This window comes from Salmo salar, chromosome ssa06 (assembly GCF_905237065.1).
Source record: "Salmo salar chromosome ssa06, Ssal_v3.1, whole genome shotgun sequence".
NCBI lineage: Eukaryota > Metazoa > Chordata > Actinopteri > Salmoniformes > Salmonidae > Salmo > Salmo salar.
In genome coordinates, this window is record NC_059447.1 from 25,227,523 (window position 1) to 25,248,479 (window position 20,957).

The 20,957-nt window shown below is 45.2% G+C and overlaps 2 protein-coding genes across 8 annotated transcripts in view; one reads left to right on the plus strand and one right to left on the minus strand.

Annotated features, from left to right (window-relative positions):
* Positions 1-594: 594 nt before the first annotated feature.
* gtpbp1 (GTP binding protein 1) lies at positions 595-9,175 on the plus strand. Of its 3 annotated transcripts, XM_014203180.2 has the most exons (14): positions 595-1,081; positions 3,154-3,265; positions 3,424-3,604; positions 3,979-4,162; positions 4,376-4,540; positions 4,802-4,925; positions 5,159-5,273; positions 5,380-5,524; positions 5,611-5,793; positions 6,066-6,201; positions 6,284-6,462; positions 6,742-6,906; positions 7,417-7,467; positions 7,783-9,175. In XM_014203180.2, exons 1-14 carry the CDS (start codon positions 884-886, stop codon positions 7,894-7,896), a joined length of 2,052 nt encoding a protein of 683 aa, XP_014058655.2. In that variant the 5' UTR covers positions 595-883; the 3' UTR covers positions 7,897-9,175. The 3 variants fall into 3 exon arrangements, with proteins under 3 accessions (XP_014058655.2, XP_014058657.1, XP_014058656.1); XM_014203181.2 differs by lacking the exon at positions 7,417-7,467 and having other exon boundaries at positions 597-1,081; XM_014203182.2 differs by lacking the exons at positions 6,742-6,906; positions 7,417-7,467.
* LOC106606808 (small G protein signaling modulator 3) overlaps positions 9,001-20,957 on the minus strand; it is a 45,080-nt gene continuing 33,123 nt past the window's right edge. For 2 of the 5 annotated variants that reach the window (XM_014203179.2, XM_014203174.2), the window contains exons 5-21: positions 20,438-20,631; positions 20,134-20,256; positions 19,670-19,813; positions 19,128-19,323; positions 17,090-17,235; positions 16,584-16,847; positions 16,335-16,517; positions 13,970-14,125; positions 13,577-13,631; positions 13,381-13,430; positions 13,004-13,156; positions 12,853-12,923; positions 12,697-12,745; positions 11,812-11,897; positions 11,601-11,723; positions 11,217-11,277; positions 9,001-10,789 (exon numbers count right to left, since the gene is read on the minus strand). In XM_014203179.2, the coding sequence (XP_014058654.1) occupies positions 10,706-10,789; positions 11,217-11,277; positions 11,601-11,723; positions 11,812-11,897; positions 12,697-12,745; positions 12,853-12,923; positions 13,004-13,156; positions 13,381-13,430; positions 13,577-13,631; positions 13,970-14,125; positions 16,335-16,517; positions 16,584-16,847; positions 17,090-17,235; positions 19,128-19,323; positions 19,670-19,813; positions 20,134-20,256; positions 20,438-20,631 (2,138 nt within the window). In that variant the 3' untranslated portion in view covers positions 9,001-10,705. The remainder of the gene's footprint in view (positions 10,790-11,216; positions 11,278-11,600; positions 11,724-11,811; positions 11,898-12,696; positions 12,746-12,852; positions 12,924-13,003; positions 13,157-13,380; positions 13,431-13,576; positions 13,632-13,969; positions 14,126-16,334; positions 16,518-16,583; positions 16,848-17,089; positions 17,236-19,127; positions 19,324-19,669; positions 19,814-20,133; positions 20,257-20,437; positions 20,632-20,957) is intronic. The other 3 variants (XM_014203177.2, XM_014203175.2, XM_014203176.2) reach the window with 3 other exon arrangements.

The window sequence follows — 20,957 nt, forward strand, 5'->3', positions numbered from 1 at the left end:
CTCACTCTCTATATGTGTCATTGACTAACGTTACTACGGCCGCTGCCAAGAGGTCTACGTCTTAGCGTCACAGTTGGTAGTGTGCCTGCCCCATGACTGCACACTGGCTGACTCGCTGGCAGGCTACATCATAGCTTCGTGGACTGTTTATACCAAAGTTCCATCAGAATCCTCAGTTGCTGTTGACAGCTCTTGCTGTTTCCCCTTTATCATCATAGTATCACATTGGCATCTCACGAGGAAGTGTTTCCTGTTTGCAGATTTCCCCTCAATGTCTGGTTATTACTTGGTTACAATTGACCTATGGCTTGTTTGGGAATAACGTTAGGCATGTCAGGCATGTTTTGCAGCTCTTTGCATCATTCCGTTTAAGGGACTTTATCTTTATTCAATGAATGAGCAGGAACCAATCCTGATATAATGAGCGCATTGCTGATATCAACCACGCCTATATTTTAACCATGCTGGACGTTTTTAATAATTATATGTGACGGACTCACTTGCTCTGATTGGTTTATTCTGGAATATTATTTGGGTGTTCGGCGCGCAATTGGTTAGATTTTTGATAAAAAGGCGTGTCAGAAGAAAAAAAAAAAAACAATGAACTCCCTCATGTTTTTTAATTTACGGCACCGCAATTTTCTCATATGTTTTATTGCTAGCTCACAGAAAGCAGATAGCCAAAACGTACGAGAGAAATTTTGTATTCTGCCTGTATCATACAATTGCTTTGTTTCTCAGTTCTGTGTAATAACTGCACATATCTGCTGTTTAGTGGTCTGAATTGTTTGCCAACGGTACTGAAGCTAGCTGGCTGTCATAATCATCAACACAAGAGACAGCAAGAAGACAATATAGCAATCGTTACTGCAAAGCTGACATAATGGCATCGTTGGCTGCACACGAGCCGAGTATAAGCCCAAATTCGATACCAGTCCTCGCAGACGCTCTGATGCCCGCGAGCATTTTCGCTCCGGATGGAGGAGGTTGTGGAGATCATGACGCCGGGGAAGAGTGCTTCGAGGACGGTGACCTCTTCAACGGCGAGACCGGGGATCTCGGTATTGACTTCACTAGCAAGGTAGTTAGCTAGGCCGCGCTAGTCGGGGCTGTGTTTATCATCTTAAAATTGGCATTTATTATGCCTAAACTTGCTGTCATTCTGGCTGCTGTATTGCAAGCTAAGTTAGCTAGTTAGATGAACGATTGTGCTATATACTAATCAATCTAGCTGAATGCCCAGCTTGCTTAAAACGTTATGCAGAATTGCATATCTAAAAGTTCATAACTATATTTTGTGGCAAATTTTTGTGGTTTTAAATGTCCTACTGACTCTGTCACCTTAAGCTTCGGTTGAGCTAACGTAGGCTAATGCAATTAGCATGAAGGTTGTAAGTAACAAGAACATTGAAAAAAAGGGGTTGATCCTTAAGAGGTTTTAGCTAGACTATCAGATCAGATGTGGTTTGAATGGGTCTTGAAGGTGTTATGGCTGATGGAACTGCTGGCTAGAGAGAGGACACTCCAGCAGCAGTGTGACTCACAAACAGGCTAGGTGTGTGTGTTTTTTTACATTTTTTATTTAACCTTTATTTAACTAGGCAAGTCAGTTAAGAACAAATTCTTATTTACAATGACGGCCTACCAAAAGCCCCTGTGCAGGGACGGGGTTTGGGATAAAAAATACATTAAATATAGGACAAAACACAGACAACACTACATAAAGAGAGGCCTAAGACAACAACATAGCAAGGCAGCAACACATGACAACACCGCATGCTAGCAACACAACATAACAACAACATGGTAGCAACACAACATGGTAGTAGCACAAAATATGGTCCAAACATTATTGGGCACAGACAACAGCACAAAGGGCAAGAAGGTAGAGACAATAATACATCACACAAGCAGCCACAACTGTCAGTAAGAGTGTCCATAATTGAGTCTTTGAATGAAGAGATTGAGATAAAACGGTCCAGTTTGAGTGTTTGTTGCAGCTTGTTCCAGTCGCTAGCTGCAGCGAACTGAAAAGAGGACCTTTAACAGAATGTGACTGGCAGAACGAGTGTTATATGTGGAGGATGAGGGCTGCAGTAGGAATCTCAGGTAGGGGGGAGTGAGGCCTAAGAGGGTTTAATAAATAAGCATCAACCAGTGGGTCTTGCAACGGGTATACAGAGATGACCAGTTTACAGAGTAGTATAGAGTGCAGTGATGTGTCTTTTATAAGGACCATTGGTGGCAAATCTGATGGACGAATGGTAAAGCACATCTAGCCGCTCAAGAGCACCCTTACCTGACGATCTATAAATTATGTCTCTGTAATCTAGCATGGGTAGGATGGTCATCTGAATCAGGGTTAGTTTGGCAGCTGGGGTGAAAGAGGAGCGATTATGATAGAGGAAACCAAGTCTAGATTTAACTTTAGCCTGCAGCTTTGAGTAATAATGACATTGAGTAATAATGACTTGGAGTCATTATTATGATACCACTGGGATGATTTACAAATCTGCCATCAATGTATGTCTCGAAAAATCCCAAATAAGTCTTCTTCTGATGCAACACTCGGTAATAGAAAGCTGTCAGGCAAGTTCACATGCTTTTGATTGGGCGATTTCTTTTTCCGTGGCTGGGTGCTCTGGGTGGGTAGAGATTTCAGTTTAGGACCAATGGAATGGTCTTAAATGTGCAAACCCCGCCCACCGGGGCCCCGAGTGATGCAAAATGAACTCACTCACTGTTTGGATTAATCTATTTCACATAAATAGTGGAGCATTCACAACTCTAAATGGTCTTTATCAGGCTTCCCTAAGCTGAGAACATTGTATAGAGATTGATTTGGACTTAAAGCAAGCTTGTAAGGTAAATCTACAGCCAAATCTGAGTACCCAGATAGTCAAATGTTTTTAGACAAGATGTATAATCTATTTTTCACAAAAATAGTGTAGCATTCACACCTCTACCCAGATGGAGTACAATACAAGATGAATAGCCCTATAGCTTTTGATAAGGTACAATTAGGCCTATATCAATGGAAATATATGTAGGCTTTCCACCATGGCCATGTTATAGGATACCCAGGCCTACATCAACCAAGCAGGAATCTAGATTGTATACATTTTCTGTCTCTCTCCTTCCCTCCCTCGTCAGTTGGCCCTGGTCAGCCCAAATGGAGAGCAGTATGACTCGTTACTACGACAACTCCGGGAGAGGATGGACGAGGGTTGTGGGGAGACCATCTACGTTGTTGGGATGGGCTCAGGTAAGTCGGCCTCACTCACTCACTCACTTAATGAGGCTATTCAGTATGCACTGATTTGCTCCTACATTCACTAACTCACAGAATCAGTCACTCACTGTAGCGAGTGACAGTTTACACCGATAAACCTCAACCCCTGACCTCTCATCCCTCTCTATCAGATGGAGGTGACTATGGTCTGGATGAGGGAGACATGGAGGCGTCTGTAGCCACAGTTCAGTCCCTGTGTGAGCAGACAGAGTCAGAGTTGATCCTGCTGAGGGAGCGTATCGAAGCTGGGGGGCAGGTACGCGACTACCTCATCCGCCGACGCGTGGGTGATCAAGACTTCCTGGAGGTCAGGTGAGTTGGGGGAAGGTCATTGGTCAAAGGCTGACTTGATCAACAATTAGACGTGTATTGACCTTTGGCCATGCACTAACGAGGACAAGCATGTCTCTCAAATGCAATTTAAATTTAAAAAAGCTTTAGGGGATGTTGACATAACGGGGGAAAATTCAGTGTTGTCAAAGCAACACACGAGCAGTACTCTGTTTTCATCCCTCTTCTCTTGATCTGATCTTGTCTCCCAAATGTCAAATCTCTCCTCCCCTTTCTCCCTCTCTCTCCCTTTCTCCCCCCCTTTCTCCCCCCCTCTCTTTCTTTCTCCCCCTCTCTCTCTCTCTCTCTTTCTCCCTCTCTCTCTCCCTCTCTCTCTCCCTCTTCCCCTCTCTCAGGGTAGCGGTGGTGGGTAACGTGGATGCAGGTAAGAGCACCCTGCTGGGGGTGTTGACCCACGGGGAACTGGACAACGGCAGGGGGTTCGCCCGCCAGAAACTCTTCAGACACAAACACGAAATGGAGAGTGGCAGGACCAGCAGTGTGGGGAACGACATCCTGGGCTTCGACCAGAAGGGACAGGTGAGGGAGATGACATAGGAGGGGCGTATAGGTGACTTAGTGGTGACTTAAGGGTGATGGAGATTACACTGGGATAACATTGACATGAGACTTAAGAGATGACAATGTAAGGGCTGCTTCATTGATAATTTTGTTGATGAATTGGTTTTATAGATGGAGACATGAAGTTGTTGTTGTGTGTAACCCCTCTCTATCTCTGTCCCTGTATCCTAGGTGGTGAATAAGCCAGACAGCCATGGTGGCAGTCTAGACTGGACTAAGATCTGTGAGAGGTCCTCTAAGGTCATCACCTTCATAGACCTAGCTGGACATGAGAAGTATCTCAAGACCACGGTGTTTGGAATGACTGGACACCTGCCTGACTTCTGCATGCTCATGGTGAGTGAGGGGGTAGTGTGTGGGCTTTGGTGCCTTTTCTGACTTTACTATCCATCAACAGCACCACTGATGAATCTTTCACCATTTTCCTTTGCTCGCTCTCTCCCTCCTTCCACCCTCCCTCGCTCTCTCCCTCCTTCCAACCCCCTCGCTCTCTCTACCCTCCCCCCTCGCTCTCTCTACCCTCCCCCCTTGCTCTCTCTATCCCCCCTCAATCTCTTTACGCCCTCTCCCTGTCCATCTCTCCCGTCCTCTCTGTAGGTGGGCAGTAATGCAGGTATCGTAGGGATGACTAAGGAGCATCTAGGTCTGGCCCTGGCCCTCAATGTGCCTGTGTTCGTAGTGGTCACCAAGATAGACATGTGTCCTGCCAACATCCTACAAGGTCAGTTCCTTTCTTTCTCTTTCTGGGTGCATCTCGAGTCTAAATCTGCTTCCTTTCCTGGACTCCTTCCCCACATCTGCACTGATATGAAAGAATTATACAGGTGAAACCATATTCCCTCTACCCTACCATACTGCTTCTCTTAGATTTAGTGATGAGATGAGAGGACCCCCCCCCCCCAATATTGACAGTCATCACAAAACCTGACTTTACTGGTTGTGTTATTGTAACAGAGACGTTGAAGCTGCTCCAGAGGTTACTAAAGTCCCCAGGCTGCAGAAAGATCCCTGTTCTGGTCCAAAACAAAGATGACGTCATCGTCACAGCCTCCAACTTCAGTTCTGAGAGGTAACGTTAAGGTTCACACTTTGTAGTCACAATCACACACTCTTTATAAACCGGATTTTGCTTCAGTTATAGGGGACCATAATTCAGTGTATGTGTGTTTGTGTAGGATGTGTCCAATCTTCCAGATCTCCAATGTGACAGGAGAGAACATGGACCTGCTGAAGATGTTCCTCAACCTGCTGTCTTCTAAAACCTCCTTCAGAGAAGACGAACCTGCAGAGTTCCAGATAGATGACACCTACTCAGTACCGGTTAGTCACATACACAAAGCAGCTACTACACATGCATATTGATGCCACACACACACCTCTCTAACCATGTTTACCTTCTCCGTCAGGGTGTAGGCACAGTCGTTTCAGGGACTACTTTACGTGGATTGATACGTCTGAATGACACAATGCTGTTAGGCCCAGACCCACTAGGCAGTTTCCTCCCCATTGCAGTCAAATCTATCCACAGGAAGAGGATGCCAGTCAAGGAGGTGAGAGGTGGACAGACTGCCTCCTTCGCCCTCAAAAAGGTATGTTTTCTCTTTAGTGTCCCCTGCTGGAGTTGTTTGGTATTACAACACTTTTCTGATGCATTGATAGATAAATGTTTAGTTGAACTGAATGTTTTTTGCAGTGAATAGGAGTCAACACCTCAAGTCTCTCTGTTTCTCTCCCCCTACCTTCCCGCTCCCTCTCTCCCTCTCTGCTCTCTCCCTCTCTGCTCCCTCCCTCTCTCCCCCTCCCTCCCTCACCACGTTCTCTCTCTACCTCATCTCTCCCCTCCCCCTCCCTCTCTCCTTAGATCAAGCGTTCGTCCATAAGGAAAGGCATGGTGATGGTGTCCCCCAGGTTAAACCCACAGGCATCATGGGAGTTTATGGCTGAGATTCTGGTTCTGCACCACCCAACTACGATATCACCCCGCTACCAGGCCATGGGTGAGACACACACACACAGCTGTCTCATGTCTGACTATATGTCTCTCCTTCTCTTATCATTCCTCTTTCTCCCCCTCCGCAGTGCACTGTGGCAGCATCAGGCAGACAGCCACTATCCTGACCATGAACAGAGACTGTCTACGAACAGGGGACAAGGCATCGGTCCACTTCCGCTTCATCAAGACCCCCGAGTACCTCCACACAGACCAGAGACTGGTGTTCAGAGAGGGACGCACCAAGGCTGTGGGCACCATCACCAAGGTCAGGGGTTAGAAAGGCTCATGAAGGGTTTATGAATGGTTGGAAAGGGTTTATGAAGGATCATGCTCATGAAGACCCCAGAGTTCCTCCACATAGACCAGAGAGTAGACTGGTGTTCAGAGGGACACACCAAGGCTGTGGGTATCATCACCAAGGTCAGGACTTAAAGGCTTATGAATGGTTCTGAATGGTTTACGAAAGGTCATAAAGACACCAGAGTACCTGCATGCAGAGTACTTCCCTCATGTCTTACTCTTATTGGTGGGTGGGTATTTACAGCTGCTGCAGTCGACCAATAATCTGCCATCAAACTTCAAACCCCCGCAAATCAAAATGCAGTCTACGAAAAAGGCCCCGTACCGCAGAGAGGATGGAGCCACGCCAGCCAATGAGGACGAAGCTAGCACAGCCCGACCAGACAGTCCGCACCAATCGCAACAACCGGTGAGAGGAGGAAGTGAAGGAACGATGTGAACGGACTGAAAGGATGGATGGAACGATTGATGAAGGGAGTGGAGGGGATGGTTAGATGGCGGGTCGAGTCGTGAAAGTAATAGTTTCAGGGCAGTTGAATAGGTGTAAGTGTTTAACTTGTGTGTGTGGTGCGTAAGCTTTCCTCTTCACTTGCCTTACTGCTTCTAGAATGTTCTCTTCTGTAGCTGTGTCTGTCTGATCTGCCTAACACCTCTCCTTTCCTACTATTCTTCTCCTCTTCATCATGTTCACACCCTACTGTTTCCTTCCTTTTCATTGCTATTCTCATTTACTGATTACTCCACCTGCCACCCTGTCTCTTTTCCTCTCACCCTGTTTCATTCTCTGCATTCTTTTCAATTTCCACGTTCATTTGCTCTTCATCCTCTTTGTGCATTACAACGTTACTACATCCTTGATTTGCCCTCCATTCCTCCTCTTTCTCCTCTCTCTGTGTTGGTGCTTTGCTTGCTTCCTCAGACAGAGGGGGAGGCTGACCCTCAGAGTAATGAGGGAAACAAAGAGAGCAAGGTAAACAGAAACAAACAGAGCAAGATAAACAATGGGAACCAGGCAGGTAAACAAAAGATAATTAGGTCAAATTAGTTATGTAACAATTGAGACGTGGGAAATGAGTCTTGTCCAGTAACTTCTGTAAATATCCTGAGACAATGCATGCCTCAGCTGCTGTGAACCAATCATGAATCTTCTAGAGATGTGTACACGGCCTGTAGTTCAGTTTGATAACGTCAGTCTCAGCTGGGTGTGATTTTGAATGGTAACCTCATTGTTAACCCAGTTGTTTCTATGTTCTCCATCTGTCTGATTGTGATCTGTTCTCTACAGACAAAGTCAGGAGGAGCGAGCAGGAGACGAGGAGGACAGAGACATAAAGGCAAATCAAACCAGAGCAGCTCCACCACAGCAGCCCTGTCATCAGCAGGCACAGGAGGTTCCTAAACTACACCCCTCTCAGCCCTCAAACTACAGTACTTCCTCCATCCACCTGTTTCAGCAGACTACTACCCCCCCCCTTCCCAAAACTACTCCACCACTAACCCCAGTCGAAAAAAATGGGGTCGTAAATGGCCCTGTCCCCACCTCTCTCCCTCTATACCACCCTGCTATCTATCGCCTTATCAAGTGTCTTTATCACTCATACCAGAGAAAGTCTTAAGAGGGACTAGGTGAAAAGCAGCTCCCGAAGGGGAGACACAGCTCTGTGCTTGTAGATGGTTACCTCTGCCTCCTCATCTTAACTCCGATTAGTTTAGAAAGCATCCTTATATTTACAGTATATGAACCTGATATGCCTTCTTTCATTGGGTCTATAGTGAGAATCACTGTAATACTGTGTATATTTAATCATGGGCCCGAAGTCACAACATGAGCAGCTATTCCCTTACAGTAGAGTAACCCAGCTCCATGCACTATAGCTCATTGTTTCTCTGTTTAGCAGGCATACTAGTTTCTCTCATTTCCTATTTACCACTAGAATCCCCCAATATGACATAATGAAGCATGTTTTCTATTTAATTTTATACTAAAATGTAAAGATTAATGAAAGGAAGGTCACAACTGTCAAAGTGAATGGTACATTTTAGTGGGCCTTCATTTTGAGTGAAATATTGTAGATAAGATGTTTTATTGGCTATTTATGGCCATCAGTGAAACCATAAGGAAACCCAGGGTTTGTCTGACTCATCACATACTTGTCCTTTCTCATTTGGGAAAAAGTCCATGGCCCGGAAACTGATAAGCGGTTGAGTGTTTGTAGGCGAAATTGAAAAATATCCTCCGCTCCTCGATAGCCACCTTTCATGGAGGCCAGTGATGTGTATCCTCTTCTCTGAAGAGTTAACAACTATACCCCCTGTGAATCAGCTGTTGTTTTCTGACAAAAACATGCACAACTAAATGCATTTATCACTTTTACACTGATTTTGGGATCACACCTGTAAATGAAATTTGCCTGAGCAGAGGAGTCATTTCATACAAGTTCCTATTTTTCAGGAGGCAAGAGGAGTTGAAGGCCACTTGTCCTGTCTAAAATAAATTATTCCATTTACACTGAAAAAGGTTTATTTAAGAATATAATGTACACTTGATTAGCAACTGTTTAAGTGAGACATTGATTGTAATAATAGTTGGTGCTGTTTGGACCATCACTGTTTACATAGTTGTGGAATTCCATTTGCTTCTGACATTCACCAATAAAACAGGCTTTATTGATCTCTGATTGGTCAACTTGTGTACATGAAATTAATGTATATTTAAACAGTGCAAACTATAGGCATAGGGGTTGAAATTAGGGTTAAGTTTGTGTATAGTTTCAGTGAGGTTAGTTATTCCGCTTCTGATGAAGTCATTTGTCTCTGTGCAGTAAGTTAGCTTTGCTAAGGAATACAAGTTATTGGGTTAGTATACCACCACCTTTCATGTAATATTAGAGAGCACAACAGGGAGATTCTGAGTTTATGTATATTACTGTACAAGGTGAAAGTCTTGGCTTTTCTTCAGTAATTAAACACCAAGATGAAAGTTAATTTGATGGCAGGTGGACACACTCATTGTAATATGAAGACTGTTTTACAAAGAAATTAACTGAAATGAAAAGTTTACATAGATCCCATTTCATTTTTGGACACAGTTCTTCCCAGTCAGCACAAAGTGACTATTACAGCTACAGTGGTTTCACACTGTTTAGTAGCCCACAAACCTGGTTTGGGTGCCATGTTGGCGCCAAACATTTGGAGACAATAGTGGACGGAATGCAGAGTAGAATGGGATTGTTGGGTGCCAACACAGATCGACAGGGTGGTTGCGGAGTACGAAACACTTCTCAATCAGCACATCCTACTACAGTACTGGTAGCAGGACACACTTGTGAACACAGGTGCTACTAGGACATCAGATCAGTGCACACTGTAACAAAACATTTCACAATGGAAAACATTTGAAAACCAGTTTCTATGGGACATATTCAGGTACATTCCTCCCCGTTTTGTTCCGTTTGGTTCCTAGTGATACACCCCAGTCCTTGAGTCTGAGGAAATACTTTGTATGGGACAGTAGAGGTGACTACTCTGTACCTAATGAATGATACAGAAAGTGCTGATTGTATGTTCCTAGTCGTCTTCACCTGATCTGAAGTATCAGAAACACTGGTGTGGACAACATACATAGTAGCTTAACCCAAGAACTAAGAGCCATGGTGACAGCCAGGACTATCAACCTTGGTTACATGCTAATTACTTCCTTAACAGACACCTGATTGGTTAGCAAGCTCAGAGGGTAAATGTAATTAGTTGATAGACATGGAAAGTCTTTGGGTGTGTCTCAAATGATACCCTGGCCACGTTAAGTTGCCAAACGTTGCAGATAGAAATGCCATGAATAGAGCTGATGTTATTCCTCATCCTACATGTCAGAGGCATGTTTGTTCTACAATGCCAATTTCTATCTGAACATTCCAAAACATTGCGTTGTGCTGAACGTGCCCCCTATAGACTATTATCCTCAGTAGCAAAGGCTCCGGATGCAGTTTAGTTGAGACTAGGAAGGGAAACCACGATGCATATCAATGTGTTTGTAGAATGATGATCAAATGTCTGAACAATACAATACTTCCTAGTGAGAGGTAGTGATGGAAACACTAGTAGTGGGTTCTGACATAGCAGTCAATATGAAAGACACAGAAAGATCACTCTGGTAGACACACAGCATGTGTTGGGCAGGGGAGTTTTTTGCAGGCTTTGGGTGTGTGTGTTTAGCCATCGATGTCCCAGCTGAAGAGATGATGCTTCACCAACATGTCTTGGACTCCTTCCTTCAGTGGCCTCTGATCTTTCTCCTGGAGGGAGGGGGAAAAAGAAAGAGGCTGTTTAAAGGGAGTGTATAAGGAACAGCAGTTGCTGGGTGCAGTTTAAAATGTCCACAATGGAGGTCAAAGGGTCATGGGTGAGGTGTGCGCATTGGGATGGTTTTCACCAATGTTCACTATTCTATCACTAGCCACCACCAGCTATGTTCTCCAACAACTGAACCAGGAACAGCTTGTTGTTTAGATAAGAGTTTTCGATTCTAGTCCCTAAACCCATAGTTGAGTAACTAAACCAAATACATTGACCTGAGATCAGAGTTTACCTAGAGATCCCAACTAAAGAGGTAATGGTCAACCAACATATCTGCAACCCCTTCTTTGAGAATGGCTGAATTCTGCAAGACCACACACAGGTATGAAGTCACAGGGTGGGTATATGTTTCACACACGTACATACCTCTTTCTTGGCAGGCAGCTCGCAGTCCTGAGAGAGACTGAAGGCAAACTTTGAGAGAACCCTAAGGAAACATCACCTTTTTAAAACCACACCACCATCCTTCACACATACACTATTATATATCCATTTCACTTCATCCTGGCCTCTAAGTCTTTCAAAAATAATCTAGCTGTTAATACGTTTGAATCGTGCGATTTAATCTTGTAATATTCTGCTGGCACTGTCTTGTGTGAATCGCTCTCATTCATTCTCACTTGTGATCTCACAGTTTCACTCAAATCTCTCGTTTGTTTTATTTCTCAATCATTCGCTCCAATCTCTTTTCATTCTCTTGTAATCTCTCCCACTCTGTCTCTCTCGTGGACATCTGTCTCCATTTCTTACCTGAGCTCACACTTGATCTGGACCCATCCTGGGCTGCGTAGGAAGGACCAGGGCTGGTACCACTTCTCTACTGCAGGCATACTGGAACACAACACCTCCAACCACAAGTGTAACACCTGCTCACTGTGGGGTGAGAGAGATGTGGTTAGGGAGTGTTCACTGATAAGAGGGACAGCCAGGATCTCTGAGTGAGAGAATCTGTGTGACTCACTTGAGGCCCACGCAGAGGAGCGAGCGGAACTTGACGTCCATCTGAGCTTGTGCAGAGTCGTGGCTCATATTTACAGACTGCACCGCCTGAAAGAGACAGACGGAGGGCGCTGAAGCATCACTGAAACAAATGCTTATGAACAAAACATTCACTGCAAAACTATCTGTAGCTTAAGGCCTAAGTTTCTAACAGTCGACCTTTACAGCCCATTGGTCCCTACAACTAGGCACTTCCTCATTCCCCCTTTGAAAGCACATGAAATGCAGATACTAAGTATTATAATTTTTTTAATTGTACTTTTTACCCCCTTCATCTCCCCAATTGGTAGTTACAGTCTTGTCCCATCGCTGCAACTCCCGTACTCGGGAGAGTTGAAGGTCCAGAGCCATGCGTACTCTGAAACATGACCCTGCCAAGCCACACTGCGTGTTGACACACTGCTCTCTTAACCTGGAAGCCAGCAGCACCAATGTGTCGGACGAAACACCGTACACCTGGTGACTGAAGTCAGCGTGCATACGCCTGGCCCGAGACATCCCGGCCAGCCAAACCCTCCCCTAACCTGGACGACGCTGGGTCAATTGTGCGCAGCCTCATGGGTCTCCCAGAAGTTTGTCAGTGAATTATTGTATAGTCAGTCTAGCCCGGGATTGAACCCGGGTCTGTAGTGACGCCTCTAGTATTGAGATGCAGTGCCTTAGTCCGCTGCACCACTCAGGAGGCCCAGATACTGTAAATTCAATAGAGAACTAGGTTCCATATTACACAGTTCTTTCAGATCTTGGAGATGGAATGAGGAAGTGTTTAGTGGCAGGAAGTGTTTAGTGGCAGGGTGTGAGGAAGTAAACAGGCTTGTTATAGGATAACATTTACAAGAGGACTCACTCTGTAGAGCAGCTCCTCTGGTGTGAGAACCTTGCCATCCTCGTCTAATCTGGGGGGAGAGAGAGAGAACTGATGGACTGCACCACACAAATAAAGACAACGTGTAGGAATCATAGTTGTTCATATGGTACAGAGGTCTGTGTGTGTCTAAGTTACCTGTACGTCTTACACAGCACCAGTCTGGAGTAGACTGAGTTAAAGTCCCTCTCCACCTCTCTACTGGCTGCCTGAGGAGAAAACAGACCAAAGAACAGTCAGGTATAGCACCGACAGACAGACAAACTGAACCCAGCCCTCTGTTTCCTACCTCCTCTATGAAGAGCCAGGGGTGGCAGGGTCCTCCTAGTATGGAGGGTTTCTTCAAACCGTGTTGGAAGATGGCCTTCAGGGCAGGACACAACGTCCCTCTGACCAGGTCTGTCACCGCCTCAGTCACTGAGTCATCACCCGCCAGAGAGTACTGGGGACAGCAGACCAGTTAATACTGACAGTAGTGGGGACAGCAGACCAGGTGATAATGACAGTAGTGGGGACAGCAGACCAGGTGATAATGACAACACCATACATAGAATACTGACAACACAATACTGACAAACCCATAGACTGGATATATCCACTAAAAGAGCACTGACAAATTTAAATCTGTTTTTACTAGACTGACTATACAATAATTCACTGACAAACCTCTTTGCTCCGCTCATCGAGGATTTCTACGAACTTGGCTGGAAACCAACCTTGAGTAAGAGAACAGATCATGAGATAGGAAAACATGGACTACAACATTCTACAGGACGTGTGGAGGAGAGATTGGGATAGAGATGGACATTCTACAGGATGTGTGGAGGAGAGATTGGGATAGAGATGGGGTGTTTCCACTCACCTCTCAGCCCGTTGAGCTCTCCCACCCAACAGTGCTCATCTTTCTGGGAAAAAATCTGAGAGAAAGAGAAAAACAGAGGGATGAGATGGAGGAGTGAGAGTTAGTCACTTACGTAAAAGTTTTTTTTTTTTTTTTACACGCACGTTCACATAGTTTTCATGCTGTGTTTGCAAAAACAAAGTCACTGTGTTGCTAACAGTATAGCTTTCCCACTGTCCCTGTCCCATACCGGGCTCTAACTAGTGATACTCTGCTCGCAAACACATGTGACCAACTTCCTTGACAACGTACCAACGGATTGAGCTATACAAATACACGGCAACATTTAAAGAAAGCTGTGGAGTGAAACTACAGCACTTAACTCCATTACATGTATGTGTTCTGTCCACTCACTGTGATGATGTCGTTCTTCCTGAAGCCCAGTTCGTCGTCGTCATGGCGCTCAAAGTCCAGCAGGGCTTTGGCCCGTCTCCGTCGGTTACGAGACACAACCAGGAAGTTCTCGTGGTCTCTCTGGTGGCTCTCCATGGAGTAGTCTGGAGTCAGGTCCTGTGAGGAGGGACAGATGGAGGGAAAGAGAAAGATGAAGAGAAGGCGAGAGGGGGAGGGACATAGATTAGTCTAATCAAATTAGCTCAGAATGTGCTAGTGACTTGTGCATCAAACATGTCAATCAGAATGACTCCACTATTTCCTAACTGTGTCGCAGTGTGAAGCACCATTGATTCGGTGATTTGATTTAACCTGTCTGGGCTAGGGGGCAGTATTTTCACGGCCGGATGAAAAACGTACCCAATTTAAACAGGTTACTACTCTGGCCTAGAAACTAGAATATGCATATTATTAGTAGTTTTGGATAGAAAACACTCCGAAGTTTCTAAAACTTTTTGAATGGTGTCTGTGAGTATAACAGAACTCATATGGCAGGCAAAAACCTGAGAAAAAAATCCAAGCAGGAAGTGAAAAGTCTGAGAATTGTAGTTCTTCTTTTGATTCTCTATCGAAGCTACAGTGTCTGTGGGTGACGTTGCACTTCCTAAGGCTTCCATTGGCTGTCTAAAGCCTTCAGAAAGTGGTTTGAGCATTTTCCTGTCACTGGGCAGAGTATAGGAGCTCAGTTACTGAATGGTCTGCCTGGCAACAAAGGGATTGGATATGCTCGGTCCCGCGAGCGCACCCCTCCTTTTTCTTCTTGAATGAATATGCTATTGTCCGGTTGGAATAGTATCGCAATTTTACGTTAAAAATACCATAAAGATTGATTTTAAACAGCGTTTGACATGCTTCTAAGTACGGTAATGGAACATTTAGACTTTTCATCTCTCGTTCCGCACTCGCGCGTTATGCCTTTGGATAAGTGATCTGTACGCACGAACAAAACGGAGGTATTTGGACATAAATATGGATTATTTGGAACAAAAACAACATTTCTTGTGGAAGTAGCAGTCCTGGGAGTGCATTCTGACGAAGATCAGCAAAGGTAATACAATATTTCTAATACTAATTCTGAGTTTAGGTTGTCCCGAATTTGGCGGGTGTCTGAATAGCTCGCCGTGATGGCTGAGCTATGTACTCAGAATATTGAAAAATGTGCTTTCTCCGTAAAGCTATTTTAAAATCTGACACAGCGGTTGCATAAAGGAGTAGTCTATCTATAATTCTTTAAATAATTGTAATGTATTTTGTCAACGTTTATGATGAGTATTTTTGTAAATTGATGTGCACATTCACCGGACATTTTGGTGGGAATACATTTTCTGAATATCACGCGCCAATGTAAAATGCTGTTTTTGGATATAAATATGAACTTTATCTAACAAAACATATATGTATTGTGTAACAATGTCCTAGGAGTGTCATCTGATGAAGATCGTCAAAGGTTAGTGCTTCATTTCGCTGTGTTTTGGGTTTTATTGACACGTCCTTGCTTGGAAAATGGCTGTGTGATTATTTTTGTCTATGTACTCTAACATAATCTAATGTTTTGCTTTCGCTGTAAAGCCTTTTTGAAATCGGACAATGTGGTTAGATTAACGAGAAGTGTATCTTTAAAATTGTGTAAAATAGTTGTATGTTTGAGAAATTTGAATTATGACAGTTGTTTTTGAATTTTCCACCCTGATATTTCACTGGCTGTGTCCCACCCATAGAAGTTCATGACCGAGTGACTCATTGTTGGGTAACATGACTCACGGTGCTGCTGTGTCAGGGGAAGAATTGAATTATATGACTCATGCCATGATTATACTAGGCACTGCCTAAAGCCATCAAACTACTGGAGATCAGTCAAGGGAAAGGGGGATAACCTAGTCAATTGTACAACAATGCATTCAACTGAAATGTGTCTCTGAATCAGAGAGGGGCAGAGGGCTGCCTTAAACTGACATCCATGTCTTCGGCACCCAGCATGGGGAGGACAAGAGATGCATACATTCAGTGACTTAACGGCCAGCGACTATGAGCTCAGAGACCAGAAAGTCCCAGATTTCTGCAAATTAGCAGCAAGGCGACCACAAGATACCCAGTTGAAGGAGGGACGGACTCCCTACCTAGCATTGTCACCATGCCAGATAGGCTAAGGTGATGTTGTGCATGGTGTTTAGGGAGAGCTCAGCTACTTCTTACTACAAGGCAGCTTCTCTCTTAAACGCGGGGTCAGTGAAACTGAGTCGATTCAGTAGTGAGACTCAGGGTGCTGGTGTGTTGGGGGTCCAAACAGCTATATGATTCAGTAATCTGATTCAGTAGTGAGACTCACAGTGCTGGTGTGTCGGGGGTCCAGACAGTGGAAGTGTTCAGCGGTGCGGGTGATGGCCTCTCGGAGCGCTGCTACCAGCTCTGTCTGCTTGATGTTCTTAGACTTGAGAGCCTCCGCCTCGTCCTCACCCCACAACAGAGAGCTCAGAGTGGACTTCCTACGTACCGACTGTCTCCTCACAACCTATAGACACACTCTGGTTAGACATGCCATCACACACACACACACACACACTATCAGACCACTCACTTTATTGAGGTTGTTGTTGAGTGTGTGGGAGTTGTTGGTGTTGAGCTGGGCCTGCTCATTGAGGATGTAGGCCAAGTGTTTGTTCCTCTGGGCCTCCAGCGTGTCCTGGGACAGCGCCCCCGCCAGCCTCATGGCCTCCCCCAGTACTGCAGCCCCATCACCCAGCTGGCTGGGCAGATCGGACAGCGTGTTGAAGATGGACGCAGAGTTCTCAGAGGACACCAGCTCCTCCTCCTGTAGGGGAGAGAGGAGAAGGTCAACCTCCTGTAGGGGGGAGAGGAGAGGGTTAAACAGGGGAATGACCAATCCCAAATCCCCAAGACACTTGTTGGCCTCTAGATCTGAAAGGGTTGGATAGCTGTAAGAAAAAGTTATTACCATATGACTTGCAATACCAATCCAATCCTTTCTGATCTACACAGGTCTAGGGAGTAGGGGTTGGTTTAAAATCAAACCAGCAACCAGCCAGCCAATCAATCAGAGTCAAAGAGAAACAACTATCCCACCTTGATCTTGAGCATGCCCAGTGTGACCTGGAAGAGGACCACAGAGCCCTGGTAGAACAGCAGGTCCCAGATCCTCAGCAGGATGCGGATGTCCACCACACTGGCAAACGATGTCAGGAACCAGTGCAGCGTGATCAGAGACAACTCTGGGGGAGGGGAGGAGACGAAGGGAAAGGTTAGGACACACAGGCAGGTTGGTCTCCTACACTACACCTGGCATTCTTAGCAATGTTTGTGGCCTCTAAACACCAGACTTTAAAAGCCTTGTTTTTGCAGTTTCCCTGTAGCTCCCCTAGATCCCTATGCACATGTTTACATGAACAGTTAGTCATTTAGCAGACACGTTTATCCAGACTGACTTACACTAGTGCATTCAATCTTAAATTAGCTGGGTGAGACAACTACACTGCGTGCACAATTATTAGGCAAATTCTATTCCTCGGGATTCATTTTACTGTTGAACAAACACAATGCTGTCAGTCAATCCAAAATGTTATTGAACCTCAAACCTGAATGTTTAACAAAGGAAAAGTGAGTTTTGTCTTTCTCAGGGAAATATATAAGTGTGCACAATTATTAGGCAACTAAATTACAAAAATAAATTCTCTCAACTCACTTGTTTATTCTCAATTTTTAGAGTAAGTAACAGATAACACAAAATGACAATTATATAACATTTTTGGCCTTTCAAAAATATTCAGTGACCAATATAGCCACCCTTATTTTCAATAACTGCCATGAGCCTTCCATCCATGGAGTCTGTCAGTTTCTTGATCTGTTCACGATCAATTTTCGCTGAAGCAGCAACCACAGCCTCCCAAATGCTGTTCAACAAGGTGTATTGTCTTCCATCACTGTAAATCTCACGTTTGAGAAGGGCCCACAAGTTCTCAATAGGATTTAAGTCAGGTGAGGAAGGGGGCCAGGTCATTATTCAGGCATCTTTGAGGCCCTTGCTGGCTAGCCAAGCAGTGGAGTACTTGGATGCATGTGATGGAGTATTGTCCTGCATAAAGATTATGGCCTTCTAGAATGCTGAGGACTTCTTCCTGTACCACTGTTTGATGAAAGAATCTTCCAGAAACTGGCAGTAGGTTTGGGAGTTGAGTTTCAGTCCATCTTCAACCCGAAAAGGTCCAACTACCTCATCCTCAATGATAGCAGCCCATACCAGTACCCCTCATTCACCTTGCTGGCACCTGACTTAAAGTGGTGCCCTTTGTCCATTACTGATCCAGCTACGGGCCCATCCATTTGGTCCATCAAGAGTCACTTTCATGTCATCTGTCCATAAAACCTTTGAAAAATATGTCTTCAGGTATTTCTTTGCCCAATCTTGACGCTTCAACTTGTGAATCTTATTCAGTGGTGGTCTTGTTTCAGTCTTCTTGACCTTGGCCATGTCTCTGAGCACTTGACACCTTGTACTTCTGAACACTCCAGGTAGGTTGCAGTTCTGGAATACGGTGGCACTGGAGGATAATGTGTTCCTGGTAGTTTGACGTTTAATTCTTCTCAAGTCTTTTGCAGTTAATTTGCGCCTTTTCTTCCCCATGCGTTTTTTGCGCCCTAGTTGACTATTCGCAACAAAACGTTTGAATGTCCGGTGGTCACACCTCAATAGTTTAGCTATTTAAAGAGTGTCGCATCTGTCTGAAAGGCATTTTAAATATTTGGCTTTTCAGTGTCAGTTAAATTAGTTTTTTGGCCCATTTTACCTGAGGTAATGAGGCTGCCTAATAATTATGCACACCTTGATATAAGGTGTTACTCACTTCCGCCACACCCTCCCTCATTACACAAATACATATCACCTGAAAATGATTAAATCCAATAAGCATTCAAGTTAATATGGTTTGGAGTTCAAAAATGTGATTAGAAACAATGATAAGATCAGAATACTCACTTGCCTAATAATTGTGCACGCAGTGTACGTTTCAGAGTCACAGTTCCTTTTTCCTCAATAAAGTAGTTACCAGCAAAGTAGGAAAAGACAAGTGAGAGTGTTAAAGTGTAAAGAACCCCCCATCTCTCTCACCGATGTCGTGCTCCTGCAGAAGCCTGTCCAGGCTTGGTAGGTACTGGACTATGAGCTGTCTGAGGACCCTCTGGTCTGTCTGGACCCCCAGCAGGGTGGAGGAGAAGTAGGAGGGTGGCAGCAGGTCCTCGATCAGGGCACACATCATCCACAGCACGTCCTCCTCCTCCAGGAACAGCAGCAGACATGACACCACCTGGGGATGGGGAGAGGGTGGAGAAAAGGAACAGAGTAGATCTTTATTGTCCCCGTTGGGCAATTCGGTTGCAGCAAAAATACAGAGTCTGGGCAGATACAAACATATACAAATTACAGTAGAGGCATTACAAACTCCCTAGATTAAATAGTTAATCAAGAACACAAGATCAAAGTTATATTTAAAATACTATTTAAAACGTGCAGAAAGGGGAGGTGGTGAGAGGGAGTGAGAAGTTCTTAACCTTTTCTGAAAGGGACCTGGATCATATGCCAGGTCTTTGCCAGCCAGAGGAAAGTGTATAGACCGTAACAACACAATAGAGTACAGTGAATGTCCTCCTCACCATGCCTGTGCCCTGGCAGTAGCCGATGTCTGGGTAGAGCCATGCCAGGCCCCGCAGTACCCGCCTCAGCCTGGGAACACCCACACTCTGCAGGCTGCAGAAACACGCGTTGGAGGGCATGGTCCTCAGCAGGTCCTTCTCTATCTGAGAGAGGGGATGGACGGAGAGGGAAGAGAGGGGGTGGAGAGAGAGAGGGGAAGGGATGGACGGAGAGGGAAGAGAGGGGGTGGAGAGAGAGGGGAGACAAAGAAAGGGGGAAATTGTTTTTCAACCAATGTGTTGTAAGAGTTTATTCATTTATAGATGCTAATAAATCTGTAATCAACCATTAATAAATCCCCCCTTTAAAACAGGTTAACAATGTTTGATTCTCCATCACAGATTTTCATCAAGGGAGAGACAAACATCTTACATCATCAGTACCATTCCACCCCTCCACCTGGAGTAATCTGGATATACAGTACCTCAGCATCCAGTACCTGTTTGGCAGCAGTGGTCTCGTCGTTGGTGCTGTTCTTAACGATCTCTTTGTAGGAGATCTCTGTAGTCCTCTTCTTCTGCAGAGCTCCAGACAGACGCATCCACAACTAGCACGACCAGAGAGAGGGGGCAGTGAGACAACAGACATCTCTGAATCAGGTTATATACCGTAGTAGGAGTTGGCCCTTTGACCACTTTACCTCCCATTACTGGTCTGTGGTCTCATTCTGCCTTTTCCCTTTGTTAAAACCGCTACTGCTGTGTTTTCCCCATTCTAGGCCTTCTTACCTGTGGTCTCATGCTGTGTGGTATGCCACCCAGCACCAGGGAGCGGAGGCGTTCAGAGCGGGGCAGGACGGGGGAGATGAGGTCCCAGGTCAGGTCTCCTACGGTGTGGTTGTGGGTGAACTCCAGGTGGGCCTGCCAGCGCAGCCTCTGCTGGGGGTCCTCTCTCTGGGGCTCTGGCCTCGGCTCTACACCATCTGGAGGAGGGGGAGAGGGGAAGATGGTGTTCAACTTCAGTTATCGTTGTTCAGTGTTATACCCCTGCATTCCTGTTACTTTGGCACTCAGTCTGCTTCCCCTGTTTAACTGGTTTCTCCTCCTCCTCCACGACCAAGGTCTGCTACCCCTGTTTGAATGGTTTCTTCTCCACCAAGGTCTGCTTCCCCTGTTTGAATGGTTTCTCCTCCTCCTCCACCAAGGTCTGCTTCCCCTGTTTGAATGGTTTCTCCTCCTCCACCAAATGTCTGCTTCCATTGTCCTCCCCTGTTTTAATGGTTTCTCCCCCTCCACCAAAGATCTCCTT